General features: G+C 42.9%; 1 protein-coding gene across 2 annotated transcripts in view; it reads left to right on the forward strand.

Moving 5' to 3' along the window:
- The window catches only part of SRP72 (signal recognition particle 72), a 278,175-nt gene that overhangs the window by 108,030 nt on the left and 154,867 nt on the right, over positions 1–15,278 (forward strand). For both annotated transcript variants that reach the window (XM_078676511.1, XM_078676512.1), the window contains exon 9: positions 5,471–5,602. In XM_078676511.1, the coding sequence (XP_078532637.1) occupies positions 5,471–5,602 (132 nt within the window). The remainder of the gene's footprint in view (positions 1–5,470; positions 5,603–15,278) is intronic.

Raw genomic sequence — 15,278 nt, forward strand, 5'->3', positions numbered from 1 at the left:
AGATTGCTTAAAAGGGATGTCCTTGCTATTTCCCCTTTCTGTAGAAGATCTGATACCTCCATGTCCACTAGAGCAGCGTGAGCGGGAGAGAAGACCTGGGGGATTAGAGTTTTTTTCTTGGTAAGGGGAGCCAAAGAACTCGATGGACCCCCCGTACAGTTTGAAGGACACGGACATTGGCTGTGAGGGCCTGCCAGTTGTGGAAGAAACACCCAAGTCTGCCTCCCAGACGCAGCTGAGGGAAGGTCTGTACGCTCACCTGAACTGGTTCCCGGGGTATTGTCTCCAAGTCGTCCTTCTCTCGCACCTCGATTGCGGGGTTGCCCTCTGGTGGGGTAAACATTTCCAAACTTGGAGGCGTCCTGCTAATGCCCTCTCCTGTCGTCTTGTCTTCTGGTGAAGGCTGGATGCTGAGCGCGGCTGGCTGAACGCCCCTACCTCAGCCAGCCCCGTGAAAACCAGAGGCTTGAAGATGACCTTAATGGATGCTTGTGCCTTATCTAGGGAATTAAAGGTCAAGACAAATTTACCCAGTTCCTGTATGAATGGCCCCCGAACAACCACCCTTGGGCAATGAGGCCTGCCTTAGAGGTGGCTAGGTCCACCAGCTTAGGAACATTTTTGATGAAGAGCAAATGGCACTTCTCTGTAGAGAGAGTTCAATTTGTGTTCTCCAGGATGATGATGGCCCGTTGGACCCAACCAGATAAGTCCTCAGGAGAGATCAGGCTCTCTCTGATGCTTTGCCATCTCAGCATATCTAAGATACGGGATATGGGGCTCGCCAAGTTTTAACTGGCAACTAGAACTACTTGCTGACTTGAAACCACTATAAGAAAGACTTCTCTTCCATTACCTCAGGTGTACTTGAAGAACGCCAGAGAAGGATGGGCCTTCTGATTGCATCTGTATGAGGGAGAGTACCGAGGTTTAGCCTGCTTAGTCCTTGTAGATAGATAGGTACTGGAAATACTTCTCAAGGTTTAGAACAGCTGGTGTTCCCAAGGACTGAAAGGACTAGAAGGAGCTTTTCGACTTTGTACTTAAAACAAAGACATTTCTTTTGATAACTTTAACCAATTTTTGATGTTTTGGTCTTGTTTTTTTTTAAATTAAATTGATTTGTTTGTGTGCTGCATTCTTTGCAAGGGCTCAGATCACTGCGTCCGTCAGTAAAATAATTCCGCTTAATGCATTTTGGTGTAATGAAACCTTGACTCTAAAGCAACACTATTTCTGCCATTTTACACCTACTGGTTTATTTTACTGGAGTATAGAACTTTGGGAATTGGGCTAAATATTGCCTTTTAATTTGTGGTTTTTCATTTCCTAGTCTTTGGGGTTTGCATCTGAAATATTGACTGATCAGATGTGGCTGTATTTGCTCTTTGAAGTCTCCCAAACCTCTGTCAAATTGGTCAAGTCTTTCTTGCAGGTCTCTTATCGAGGCAACAGTAACTATGTAATTTCATCTTTAGAAGGGACTTTTCCTTCATTGAAGCATGTGGTCCTTATTCATGTTCAACTGAAGTCTTGAAGATTTGGAGCATTACGTGGTTGAATCCACATTATTTCACAATCAAGCCTTGGGTGAGGGAGATCCCAGTGCAATTTTCTTCCCAACAGAATTAAACACTGATCATTAATCCAAATAGGAAGAGCTTTGCAACGATTGAAATAGTTTTCTCTTGATGTTTTCTGTACTGGAGCCTTCTTATAGTATTTCATTATCCGGGCTCTCAACCATTGGATGTCTGTGATCTTAGACACAAGTGATCTACCTGTGCAGACTGTCTTCACCAGTTCTTGCCATAAAGCTAAAACTAGTTGTTATGTACCCTGCCAAATTGTTCATGTTTTACAAACTCCAGCAAAAGTGAATCCTTTCCATACCTCTTTGCTGGGTGGCAGTGGAAATATGTATGCAATAAATTTATTGCAAAGTTTTCTGTGTCCATACCAGTATTTGGCAGACTCCGGTAACTTCACCTTGAATGTTAACTTCATGCTACCAGACACTTCTCTAAGGGTTTCTTGTATGTAACTTTGATGACCAAGGGTCAAGGACCCTTGAGTGTGGGGGGCTCATCTAATCATACCTTTCTCAGTCATTCATCCACACTGATTTATTCGTTCAGCTGCTGCAGAGTTTAAACCACCATTCTTACAAGCTCAGACCTGGAAATAGTATCCTCATTAATAGTTCCTGTGTGCTTTCAACCGTCTTGCTGCTGTCAGTGACTTATTTAAATGTCTGGTTCTTTGGTTGACCAGTCAGGGCAATACAGTGTTCAAGTCCCTCAACCATCACCTCATAGACCTAAACGATGCAGTATTAAGTCTCTAGTGAAAGTCCAAGCATACCAATAAAAGTTTAGTGCGCTATGTCTATGAAACAGGATTTATAGAATTATAACTTAATAGACCTAACAAACTATGATGTACACAGCAGGACCACTTCATACGTCAGTGTGTCTGTTGTATGTGTAATAGGGAGAATCTCAGGACAGCTGACCGCTTTCTTGTGCATCCTCCCCTTCAAACACAATAGAGACTATTAGTGCATTTGTTCTATGAAGCTGGTGAACCATATAGTGGGATTCTTCAGTGCTCTATTGTCCTCTTCTAATTTCAAGTGAGCACTAGTCTTTCTTTTTTAGGTCGAGCGACCTACCTCAATGCGCATGCGCATTGAGCGGGAGCTCGATATATAGGGGCTTATCGAGAGTTTACCTAACTGGCGATTCCACTGGCGATTTGTTGCAGTGCATGTGAAAGCGCGTGCACAATGCCACCAGCCGCCTGCCTGCCTGCCTCGCATTACCACATCAAAGGCGGCCGCGTCTCAGGCCCCTGCTGCTTCACACCCTCATGCCGCTCTCCCCGCTCCGCCCCCTCCCCTGCCCGCCGTGTCGCATTTCTCCTCGTACTTTCACTTTGACGGCCGCAGGCCGTCTCTCGTGTTTCTCCTCCCCCCCTCCCAGTGTTTTTTTTTTTTTTAAACTTGTCTTCATTTCGCGGCCGATTAATTTTTTTAGGCCGCCAATGCTTGTTTTAGGTCTCCCCACCCCGCTCCGAGATCGATTCACGGCACTCCCACGGTCGAAGACACAGGAGGCTCTCCCTGCGCCAAGACGGACGCATTTTTCCCTTTTTCTATCTTTTCAAATTCCTTCTTAACCTGTTAATTGTGCCTTCCTGACTCTATAACTCTTCCCTGCAGGAGGGCAGCCCAGCCTCGAGGCTGCTCATCTACGGAGTAATCTCTCTCTGCTTGTGACTTTTCTCTTTTATTTCTGGCAACATGGTGAATCATTAATCAGTATTACAACTCGGGTGAGACATGCCTGCTCTCACATAGGATCAGTATTGTTAAACAGCTGAGAAATGCTGCTGTCCGTATGTCATGACTACAGTAGCCCGGCAGAGACACATGTGTATTTCCAACCTATTCTTGAATTGCCAATGCTTGTAAATAAGCGGTGTTAAAGTGCCATTGCTTCGATATTGCATCTCAACTTACACATCCCATTGAAAGCCACGCAGAACTGTGCAAACTGTCATCTAAAACTATACCAATTCTTAAGCAGGGTAGGTATTTGCAGATACATTTCTTGCAAATCAGGCTGCACTCGTGTACTATCAATTCAGTGTTGCAACAGTTCCGCAAAATGCATTAAAAAAAATGGTTGACCAATACAGTTACTCATATTATCGCAGCGTGGCTGAAAATGAAGACTTGCTTGTTTTTCTCTTTCTTCTTCATTCTCTGCCATTTGGCGCTTAACATCCAACTGCCCTACCCTTTTAGCCTATGGCGCCTGCACCCGCCCCTGCCTCCCCTGTGCCGAGTGACTGCTAGAGAATTTCTAAGCTCTGGAATCTCGGCAAAAGCTGGAAACACGCAACAAGCATTAAAGAAATATTTTTTTTAATCTATCTTTTAGTTTGTTTCCGATGCCTGGAGACATGCAAGTTAGAAGCTGACCAGTTGACTAATTTTGTTTATTTTCCTGCCATGCATAATCCACATGCCTAGCATGACACACAGCTAGCTGTATGATGGGGACCATTATCATGTATCGGAAATGTATGTTGCTATTCAATGGTTATTCATTAACATTAAATCGGCCAACACATTGGTTAAGACTTTGGTTATGAGTGACTTTTATTGACGAGTGCAGAACAGGAGCTAGTCTCAAGGCTTTATTGTTAACTACTGCAATACCTTGTTTTTTCTTTTTTGTATGTTCTTTTTCATCCGTACTTCACCCCAATGCCACTGTTTCCCCTCCATCCTTGTTTTTTTAGGGGACTTCTTTGCATGTTTTGACGTGGCTGAATTTTCGTCACAATAAAATACACTGCACATATTCTTCACAAAAGTTATTTACCATAGTTTAAGCTATTGCTATTATAAATTACAAGAACTTTTATTTAACTATGAATTATTTAAAAAAATTAAAAGCCATTTGTATTTGTTATATGAATACATGTAAGTCACGTACATACAAAACATGTGGCATTACAAATGCTATAGGTGTCACATTTGAAAAAGTTAAAAGTATTGGCATTGTAAATGACAAAGCAATTAATTTTGCTATTTTCAAGACCAACACATAAAAAAAAGTTGTCATTTACAAAACCAAAGCTCCAACTTTTCTAATGCGAGACCTATTGCATTTCCAATGCTTGTTCTTTGTCTAGACTTTTGTTTGTAATGACACCAGAATGACAAATGACAGGGAGTATACTACTAGTAGGACATTGTTAACCCTGCTACCTAATTGCTACTGGTCATGCCTGGTCAAATAATTGAGCCACTCTTGCAAACGTGTGGGTTAGAAAACAAAGTTATTCCTATAGCAGCTATGTTAAAACATTAAAAATAAATTTCGGCTTGTGGCCAGACTTTTGGCCTCCTCCCCCTTTTTTTCTTCCCTGAGCCACCCTCATTTGCTCGTCATGCAAACGTATGCAACTGGTTGTCTTCATTGGTTTGCAGCTCAGTGACCTTAATGAGTTTGTAAATTTAACAGAAGTGTGAATAAAAACAAAATAATTTTATTCTACTCTTTTTGAGGATAACTATCCAGAATTATTTCCATCAGTCTCATTAATAGTCTGTATATGTCAATAGCTAATCTCTTCACTCCTAAAATTGGATTTTTGTATAGTTTCTGAGCCAAGGTGCAAGTTGATCAATGAGCTTGTAGCCAAAGTGTGGATGTTAAATGCAAATAGCAAATGTGTATGTCACATGAGGTGCGTTTTGATCCTGTAATATGTTTCTTGGGGAGGGATTTGCTGTAAGATGCTCAAAAACAGAGTGGGCGTCTGCACACCACTTCAAACAGAAGTACAAGAGAAACATGTGCATTGATTTACAGACAGTAATTTTAGGGTGGCAACATTTATTCATCAAGTGAACATATTCTGAAAATTGCTTTGTCATTTTTCTTTTTCCAAGGACCAAAATGTCTTTGATTCCAAGAAAAAGGTCAAACTAACTAATGCAGATGGTGTGGAACATAAGCTTTCCAAGAAGCAACTTCAAGCTATCGAGTTCAATAAAGCTTTACTCGCCATGTACACAAACCAGGTACTGTATGAAAGTGCATTGCCACTCAGTCTCAATGATGTCAGAGCAGTCTTTTACGTATTTTGAATTTTTATTTGGGGGGGGGGGGGGGGCGGTGTTGATTTTCTTCTCTATCCTGCCTTGTCCCTGCCCAAGTTTATTTGAGTTGCAACAGAATGCACAGTCCCCAAGCATTGTTTTCTGCCAGCCTTCTCCGTTGTGCTCAGGGAGGTTATTGAAGGGAGCCTGAAATGTTGTGATGCTGTGTGTTTATGTCCACAGCGCATTTATGTGCTACTTAATTAAATGTAGCTTGTGTTTTGGAGCAGATTTAAAATATACAATTTAGTGCTGTTGTGGGCATAAAGAAATGCTGTGCAGTTTAATTTCACTATTGTCAGGAACTGGTCTTCAAATAATAAAAATGTTCACTAAATCACCTGCACAAACGCAATATTAGCTTATTTATTTACACCCAAAATTAATTTTGCTTAACCACATTAATTTCGTGCAAGCTACCCAATAAATTCAGCACTATCAAACTGACATACTTTTCTCACACACCCCTTCCAGTTTATCTAGTTCTTGCTCACACTTAACCCACCACCTTGGAGCATCACTCATACCTCTGGCCCTTATAATGCAATCATCAACACTTAATCCAGTTAGAATTTCATTTTGGGTTGTAGAGAAACATTGCTATGTATATGATAAAACTTTGACACCGGTAGCTGTCCAGTTGATGGTCTCCAGCATAGTCTTTTAATAGGCACGAACTAGCCAACATTCAAAGGAGTCCAGCTAGTTGAACTAGAATGCTTCGTCCTACTAGCTTTCATCTAGCGACGAGTGTATTTCATAATTTTTTATTTTGTTTTGGAATTTAAGGTAAGATCATTGAATTCCATGAGCACACATTAAATATATTAATCAATTGAAGCTTGTAAGTATTTTAGAGAAAAACACAATATTATCAGGGAGTAATAGTACAGCAGTCTTTTTCCCTGCAGCCTTTGAGCCAAGTACTCTGTAGACATTACATATGCCAGCTTGTCTGCAAGAAATACATTAAACAGAAAAGGATTGGTATCTTGGTGGAAAACATAATGTTTGAGGCATATGAGCTGCAGATTACACACTATGCATAGATGGCCACCTAGTGTTGGGCCCGGATGTTTGCAGTTTGTTTTGTTGTAGAAAAGTCTTTGGAAGTCACGGGATAGGTGACTCCTCCTTTGGATGATACTGCGCATGGGCATCAGCTCCATCCCCAGATTGTTTTTTTCCGCCACCGGGCTCGGATGTGTTTCCAGCGCTCCGTGTTGGAACCGATTTCCTTCGGCGCGCAATCCTCACCAACTTACAAAACTTAGTTTCGAACGCTTTCCAGTCAAAGCTACTCTTAAACATCGAGGATCTCGATTCCGGTCGACGGCCTTCGGGCCTAGCTAGGCCTCTACTCCAGCTCATGGAAAGGACGCCATTTAAAAAGTGTCCTCAATGTGGGTCGAAGTTTCCCCACACCGACCTTCATGAAGTGTGCAACCTCTGCCTCCCTCCGGAGCACGAGGCGAAAGGCTGTTCAGCTTGTGCCTCTTTCTGCTCCAAAAAGACTATCCGGGACCGAAGAGCGAGAAGAACAATGGCTCAAAGATATTCAGCTCCGATTCCGGACGACATCTTTGAAGAAGGCGTGAACGTTCCAGAACAGCACGACGTCGACAGCAACTCCGAGGAAGAAGATTCCGATGTCGAGGACATCACTCCAGCGCAGCGGGTCGTAAGTAAGACCGTCGACCCCGACCCTTCCTCGACACAGAAGGCCCCGGTCACACCCTCGCCCTTGGGCTTGGGTGCACACCGTCACTCTGCTTCTACTGCCCCACCTTCGGCCCGGCTAAGAAGCCAATTAAGCCTTCAGGCGACTCTGGCTCGAGTCGGCCTTCACACGGTGCCGGCGCACATATACCGGCAGCAAAAAAGACAACGGCACCGACTACACCTACATCCAAACCATCGGCGCCGAAACATACTATTTCTCCTTCGGCACCGAAACCCAGGCCGGAACCAAGCAAACCCGCTTCGGATTCCAAAAAAACACCAGAACCGAAAAAACCATCGGATCCAAAAGCCATACCGGAACCGAAAAAATCCTCGGAACCGAAAAAAGCTTCAGAGCCGAAAAAGACTGCGGCCTCCCCAGTGAAAGACATTGTCAAGAAACCAAAACAAGCCATTTCGGTGCCCAAGCCTTCCTCCGCACCAAAAGATCAACCTCCTGCAGAAGATTTACCCTATCTAGACCCTGCTCAAAAGACTCTAGCTAAGGATCCAATTACTGGACACTTAATTTTGGCTTAAAAAAAAGCGACCACTGGACACACCAGCTCCAGCTCCGCATTCAAAGAAGGACATGGCTACCTCTCCCTTAAGACTGCCTTCCCCTTCTCTTTCACCTGTACCATCACCACAGCCTCCCATACCACAGCATTCCCCAGCATCCTCTATCATATCAGACAGGGATGATAGCTCTGATGATATGGGGGGGTAACATACCTGATCCAGCCACGCCTACAGGATCCCCGACCCATGGGATGATTATACCACCCCAGATGTCCCAAATCTTCCTTTAGGATGACATATACCCCTCAAGGCCTTCCCCACCAGAAGACACTATAGGGTGTAATGAATTAATTCACAGGGCTGCACAATATCATGGGGTAGACATACATACAGACCCTGTTGAGGAAGACTTCCTGATGGATACATTTGATAACGCACAAAGGTCCTCCTCCATTTTACCGATGCTTAAAGGAGTGATCAAGCATGCTCCTGAAGTCTTCAAGGACCCAGTCAGAACTCGAGTCATTAACCCTCGTATAGAGAAAAAATATAAAGCTGCCCCCTCAGACCCATCATATATTAAAGGTTAAAGATGTTTATTTCGTCACTCATCCTATCGAGGTGCCACCAGGGGATATACTTCAGACACAGCTTCTACCTCGTACAAAGCCCCTACACAGTCCACTTACAGTAAAGGCTACCAAAGGGGTGGTTACAGGGGTAACAATAACAAAGGCAGAGGTAAAAATAACAACTCACGCTCTGCCTCTACCCCCGCCCAATGACTCTCTTCCCCTTCCCCCGTCCCATTCAACTCCTGTCATGGAAAGATTCCAACAATACCTGCCAGCCTGGGAAAACATCACATCAGACAGGTGGGTGCTCCAAATAATTCAATCAGGTTATTGTCTGGAACTAACATCTACCCCCCAAACATACCACCCATGCAGCGTCCAATGTCACAGGAACATTTAACATTGCTCAGACAGGAGATAATATCCTTCCTGCAGAAAAATGCAATAGAAATAGTTCCAGAGCATCAGAAAAACAAAGTAGTATACTCCCTATATTTTCTAATACCAAAGAAGGACGGATCTCTAAGACCCATCCTAGTCCTCAGACCTCTAAACATTTACATACAGTCGGATCATTTTCATATGGTCACACTCCAACAAGTCCTTCCATTGCTGGTACTAAATGACTTCCTTGTCACTCTAGATCTCAAGGATGCCTACTTCCATATTCCCATCCACACAGCGCACAGAAAATATCTCAGATTTGTGCTAGACTTGCATCACTACCAGTTCAAAGTGCTCCCATTCGGAGTCACAACAGCGCCAGGGGTGTTTACCAAATGCCTAGCAGTAGTAGCAGCACACTTAGGAAGACAACATATTCATGTCTTCCCATATCTGGATGACTGGCTCATAAAAGCCAGCTCATACAGCCAGTGTGTGCAACACACTCACGCTACTATTCAACTGCTTTACGACTTGGGATTCATGGTAAATCACACCAAATCGCATCTGCAACCCTCGCACATACAACAGTATCTCGGCACTATAATAAACACCCAACTAACACTAGCTTATACCTCTCCAGCCAGGATAACAAGTGTACAAACTCTCCTAACAAAATTGAAACCGCAACACTCGCTACCAGCTCGAGTGTTCATGCAGCTCATAGGGATGATGGCGTCTTGCATATTTGTAGTACCTCATGATAGATTGCAAATGCGTCCACTTCAAGAGTGCCTAGCACGCCAATGGAACTAGGCTGAAGGTCAATTAACAGACCTAGTGTTGGTAGACGGTCGGACTCATCGTTCTCTTTAATGGTGGAACACCAAAAACCTTTCCAAAGGACGACCGTTTCTAGAGCCAGTTCCTCAAATAGTCATGACAGCGGACGCATCGCTCTCCAGCTGGGGAGCTCATCTACTGCATCACACCATGCAAGGCAGGTGGACACCGCAACAAAAGCTACTCCACATCAACCACTTAGAGTTGTTAGCTGTGTTTCTAGCCCTAAAAGCATTTCAAACTCAAGTGTCCGGCAAAGCTGTCCGCACGGACAATATGACAGCTATGTACTACATAAACAAACAAGGGGGGGGGACACACTCTCTGCAGCTCTCTGTTAGCACAGCAGATATGGAGATGGGCTATCCCGCTAAAGATCTTCCTTTTAGCCCAACATGTCCCAGGAGTACAAAACACTATCACAGATCTGCTAAGTCGACAAACACAGCAGATCCACGAGTGGGAACTTCATCCGCAAGTTGTTCATCCATTATTTCAAATGTGGGGACCACCTTAGATAGACCTCTTTGCCACCCATGAAAACTCAAAATGCCCAAGCTTTGCCGCCAGATACCCATACCCATTGTCCAAAGGCAATGCGATATGGATGAACTGGTCAAAACTATTTGTGTACGCTTTTCCTCCTTTCCCACTACTTCAGTTAGTGGTACGCAAACTACAACATTCCCTGACGCTCATTCTAGTCGCTCCAACTTGGGCCAGACAACCGTGGTACACCACACTGTTGCAGATGTCTGTAGTACCACACCAAAACTAAACCTATCTCCACACCTATTAACTCAGAACCATGGAGAGATCAGACACCCGGACCCAGCTCAGCTCAACCTAGCGATCTGGCTCCTGAGGTCATAGAGTTTGGTTACCTCAACCTTCCTCCAGAATGCATGAACATCATTAAAGAAGCTAGACGTCCCACTACTAGAGCATGTTATGCTGCTAAGTGGAAACGCTTTGTCATATACTGCCAAAACAACCAAATCAATCCCTTAGACGTGTCTATTCAACACATCATAGGATATCTATTACACCTTCAAAAGTGTAATTTAGCCTATACGTCTATCAGACTACACCTTGCTGCCATTGCAGCATACTTACAAAATAGACCACATCTATCTCTTTTTAGAGTACCAGCTATAAAAGCTTTCATGGAAGGACTCAAAAGAATAATTCCTCCCAGAACGCCACCGGCACCAGTGTGGAACTTGAACATTTCTTACAAGGCTAATGGGTACGCCCTTCGAACCATTACATAAATGTGAATTGCAGTTCCTAACCTGGAAAGTAGCTTTCCAAGTAGCAATTACTTCTCTCAGAAGGGTTAGTGAACTACAAGCATTTACTATTCAAGAACCTCTTTTGCAAATGCATCATAACAAAGTAGTTCTTCGTACTAATCCTAAATTCCTTCCTAAAGTCATTTCACCATTCCATCTAAATCAATCGGTTGAGCTGGCCGTATTTTTCTCGCAGCCTCAAACAGTCGCAGAAAGAGCTCTACACACCTTAGATGTCAAAAGAGCACTACTGTACTATATCCAAAGGACACACACTTTTCGTAAAACAAAACAACTTTTTGTGTCTTTTTCACCACCACATAAAGGCAACCTCATATCAAAATCAGGGATCGCCAGATGGATTGTTAAATGCATACAAATAAGTTACCAAAAAGCAAAACGTACGTTAACAATTCCTCCAAAAGCCCACTCAACAAGAAAGATAGGGGCTTCAATGGCATACTTAGGGAACATTCCCTTAGATGACATATGCAGAGCAGCTACATGGCTTACACCGCGCACATTCACAAAGCATTACTGTGTAGATGTGCAAACTAAACAACAATCCACTGTGGGCCAGGTTGTACTAAAAACACTGTTTCAAACAACTACAACAGATACTGGTGGTCGCCGCTAGGTGTGGGTACTGCTATACAATCTATGCATAGTGTGTAATCTGCAGCTCATATGCCTCGAACGGAAAATGCTACTTACCAGTATGCATCTGTTCATCTTTTCCATGTAGCCATTCCCTGCAGACCCCATCAAAAGCTGGCAGTATGTCTAGAGGACACAGATTCTGTTTAGTTTCCTTTGTGTAATGGAATATTGCTTTCATAAATATGACCTCTCATTTCCACTGAAGACCCCTTCTGTGATATCAGTTTTGGCCTTATTAAATTTATTATTGATGGAAGCCCTCTTATGGCATTTACAAATTCAGGAAATATTTTCCTTGGAGAATCTAGTGGAGCAATCAATTTCCTGAAGGCTGAATCATCAAAATGCTCAATCTGTGCTGGCAGACGGTGGTGCTGTTCTTCCAGCTCTTTGGTAGATCTCAGGTATGCAATTTGTTTAAATCCTTATTTTTTGTTATTGGAATTTGATGTGATAAAAAATGCATAAACGTACATTCAAAAAATAAAGAGAAAGGAACACAAAAAAGCTTATTGTAGCAAAGAATAAAAACATTATATAAACCTTTCACATTGATCATTTCATATTTATATTTCATGCCACATAGTCATAACAAAGGCTGGATATCAGTAAATGGCAACAACTAAGAAAAAATCTCTGGTATCCAACATCGAAAGAGAGGCTCCCAGATCTGATTTATACATTTGGCACTCTTTTTACCCCAAAGACGGAGACTTGCAACCGCCATCTCATAGACCTTCCCAAGTAATACCCGCCATTGGTAGACCGTAGGAGGTACAGACGCCTTCCATTCCCTAGCAATACATAAGCGAGCTGTAATCATTGTAATAGGTATAGCTATGGAGATATATTGAGCTGCATCTTCTTTCCAGCCCAGCATAATATCTCTCACTGTTAGCTGCACATCAGCCTATAGAAGCTGAGAGAGATGCTGAGCTACATCACTCCAGTATTGTTTTAAATGTGAGCAGCTTGCAAACATATGAACTATGTTTGCAGCTCATAGCCCACACCTTGGACAACTGCTCCTGTTACCAAACCTTTTCTCATTCCATTTATTTATCTTCTCTGGTGTATAATACAACATAGAGATTTCTGAATTGCTGCAGCTTCAAATTGACAGAGACAACTGAAGAATAAATGATTTAGAGGGAACCGTTAATAGCCAACGTCGGAACAGGGAGACTGATCTTAAGGCTTAATTTATGCACAAGGCTACTAAGATCTTCCTATGGTTCAGTCATTAAGAGATAAAGCCTCCAGATAGTTGCTTTACAGTCACCAGAATACATATATGATAGGAACTCCGGATCATCGCTAATGTTCTTACAAGAATCATTATGTAGAAAATAGTCCAGAACGTGGAGATATTTAAAACAATTATTATGAGGAAGATTGTACTCTCGCTGAAGAGGGGCAAAAATGCTGAAGCCTTAATGATTGAATAGCTCCCTAGCCACTTTCACCACGGTAGAGTACCAAGATATAACGGCATCCTGAAAAATAGACGGTAAGGATGGATTCCCCAAAGAGGTGTACAAATATAAAGATGGAATTTGAAGGGCTGAACAGATATCTCCCCATATTTAATGAGCATTGGTAATTACCTTAAAACTTACCGCTTAAAATAATTAGGGTCAGATTGTTTGCACTATAAAAATGTTCAGTCTGTCCTAGCCCCTATTTGAGATGCAAATGAATAAAAATCCGGTTGTTGATCTGTGAGAAGGCACTTTATACGAGATCCAAAGGCTGCCCAGAAGTAAATCTTAAAGTCCGGGAGTGGCCACCCCCTTGATTGGTTGGTAATTCCAAGAGCTGAAAAGACCGCCTAACCCTCTTATACCACCAGAAAAAGCAACAGATAGCTCCTAAAAAATGAATTCGGTACTTTGAGAGGAATAGCACGGAGTAGATGGAGGAATGTAGGAAAAATATTCATTTGAACAATGTTGACAGCGGCCGATAATTTGAAACCACCCCAAATCTCTCAGCCTCATTGGCAGTTAGTTGAATGGCTTGGATTGGTTCTGACGAGTACACAGCTAGGTCATCCACGTAAGCACTGATCTGAAGTTCCATTCAGAAGTATCTGTATTGTCCTTAGACTATTAATAAGATACTGTAGATAGGGTTCCAAATAAAGTGTCAACAAGGGTGGGGATAGTGAGCAGCCCTGCAGAGTATCATGTGAAATATTAAAGATTGAAGAACAATGTCCTATCAAAACCAAGTGACCTATTGGGTCCTAATAGAAGCACTGCACCCAGTTTGCAAATATGACCAAGGCCTAAACGTTATTTTCCCATTTCCAGAAAACAAATATAGCACAGTTCATTTGTTATTTGCTGCCACACCGCAGAATAAAAACGCGGAATAAAGTCATATAAAGAACAATACAATAAACTGCCTTCTCATTGAACACCACCCTCCAACCTACCCTACTCCAACAGCTTGTATCAGTGTAACAAAGACTTGCAAGCAATGTTTGTCTCCCCGGCAATCATCACTCTCATTAGCATACCTTTTCCCCTCCCATCACAGAGAAATGCAATTAACAATAGTTACCCAAGTCCTATACTTCGCTGGGTTGCCCTTAAATAAGACCTGAAACACTATTGAATGCCTTCTCGACATCTAATAAAATAATTCAGGCGCAGCTACCCAAAGTATTGGCTGCTTTAAAAAACGCTTAAGCAGCATTGATATGATTAGTAGTGGCACTTCCTAGGATAAAGCCATGTTGTTGTGGACGTACCAGGTCTTGGTTACACTTGTAGCCAATAATTTTGCATATATTTTAGCAGCTGAATTAATTGGTGATATTGTCAGACTGCATTGTAGGTAAAAGGTATGACATGTCCTGGTGTGTGTGGCATGTCCTAATAGTGAATTACAGCCATTTTCGTTTTTTACTATTGCAAGGCTACCTGTTCCCCCGTAGGCCCAAAAGGGCAGTTTGATTTATAACCTATTATAATCTTAACTGACACAGGGAACTAGGCAGAAATTCGAGTTTAGTAGGCCTGAACTCAGAATGATAAAATACATCTTTTAGTGAAGTTGGTTTTAACATTCTGTGTTTGAAAATACCACTTTTTGAAAGTATGTATTTTCTTGCCTGACTGTCCAAGACTGCCTCTGCTAGGTTGTGTATTCCTTGTCTGGAGTTGGAGTGACGGGGGCTGAGGGATTCCAGAAGACCGGGTGAGTCAGCACAGGGCTGAATAGAGCTAGCTGCATGTAGATGGGTGAGAGGAGTTGCACCTGGGACCTGAATAGGGCTGGGCCTGCCTTCCACAATGGTGGCTCCACCTCCTGTGGTGCGTCTGATGTCCCTGGCCTACACTGTCAAAGGAAAGGAGTCGTCTTGTCAGCAAAGTGCTCCAGGACTGCACAGAACTGGTTTGGGCTGGGTACAGGACCCTCTGCCTTCAGAGGACAAAGGATCTGCTAGTTTAAATTTTGGGACCCAGACCCATGAACATTAGATCACTTTTGGGAAACAAGAAGAACCTTTGCTGAGGAGAGGAACCAGAGAAAGTGAGGAGGAGACAATCCCTAAGCTGAGTGCTGTTTGGGGGATTGGCCGGCAGT

Source organism: Lissotriton helveticus, chromosome 2_1 (assembly GCF_964261635.1).
Source record: "Lissotriton helveticus chromosome 2_1, aLisHel1.1, whole genome shotgun sequence".
Taxonomy (NCBI): Eukaryota; Metazoa; Chordata; class Amphibia; order Caudata; family Salamandridae; genus Lissotriton; species Lissotriton helveticus.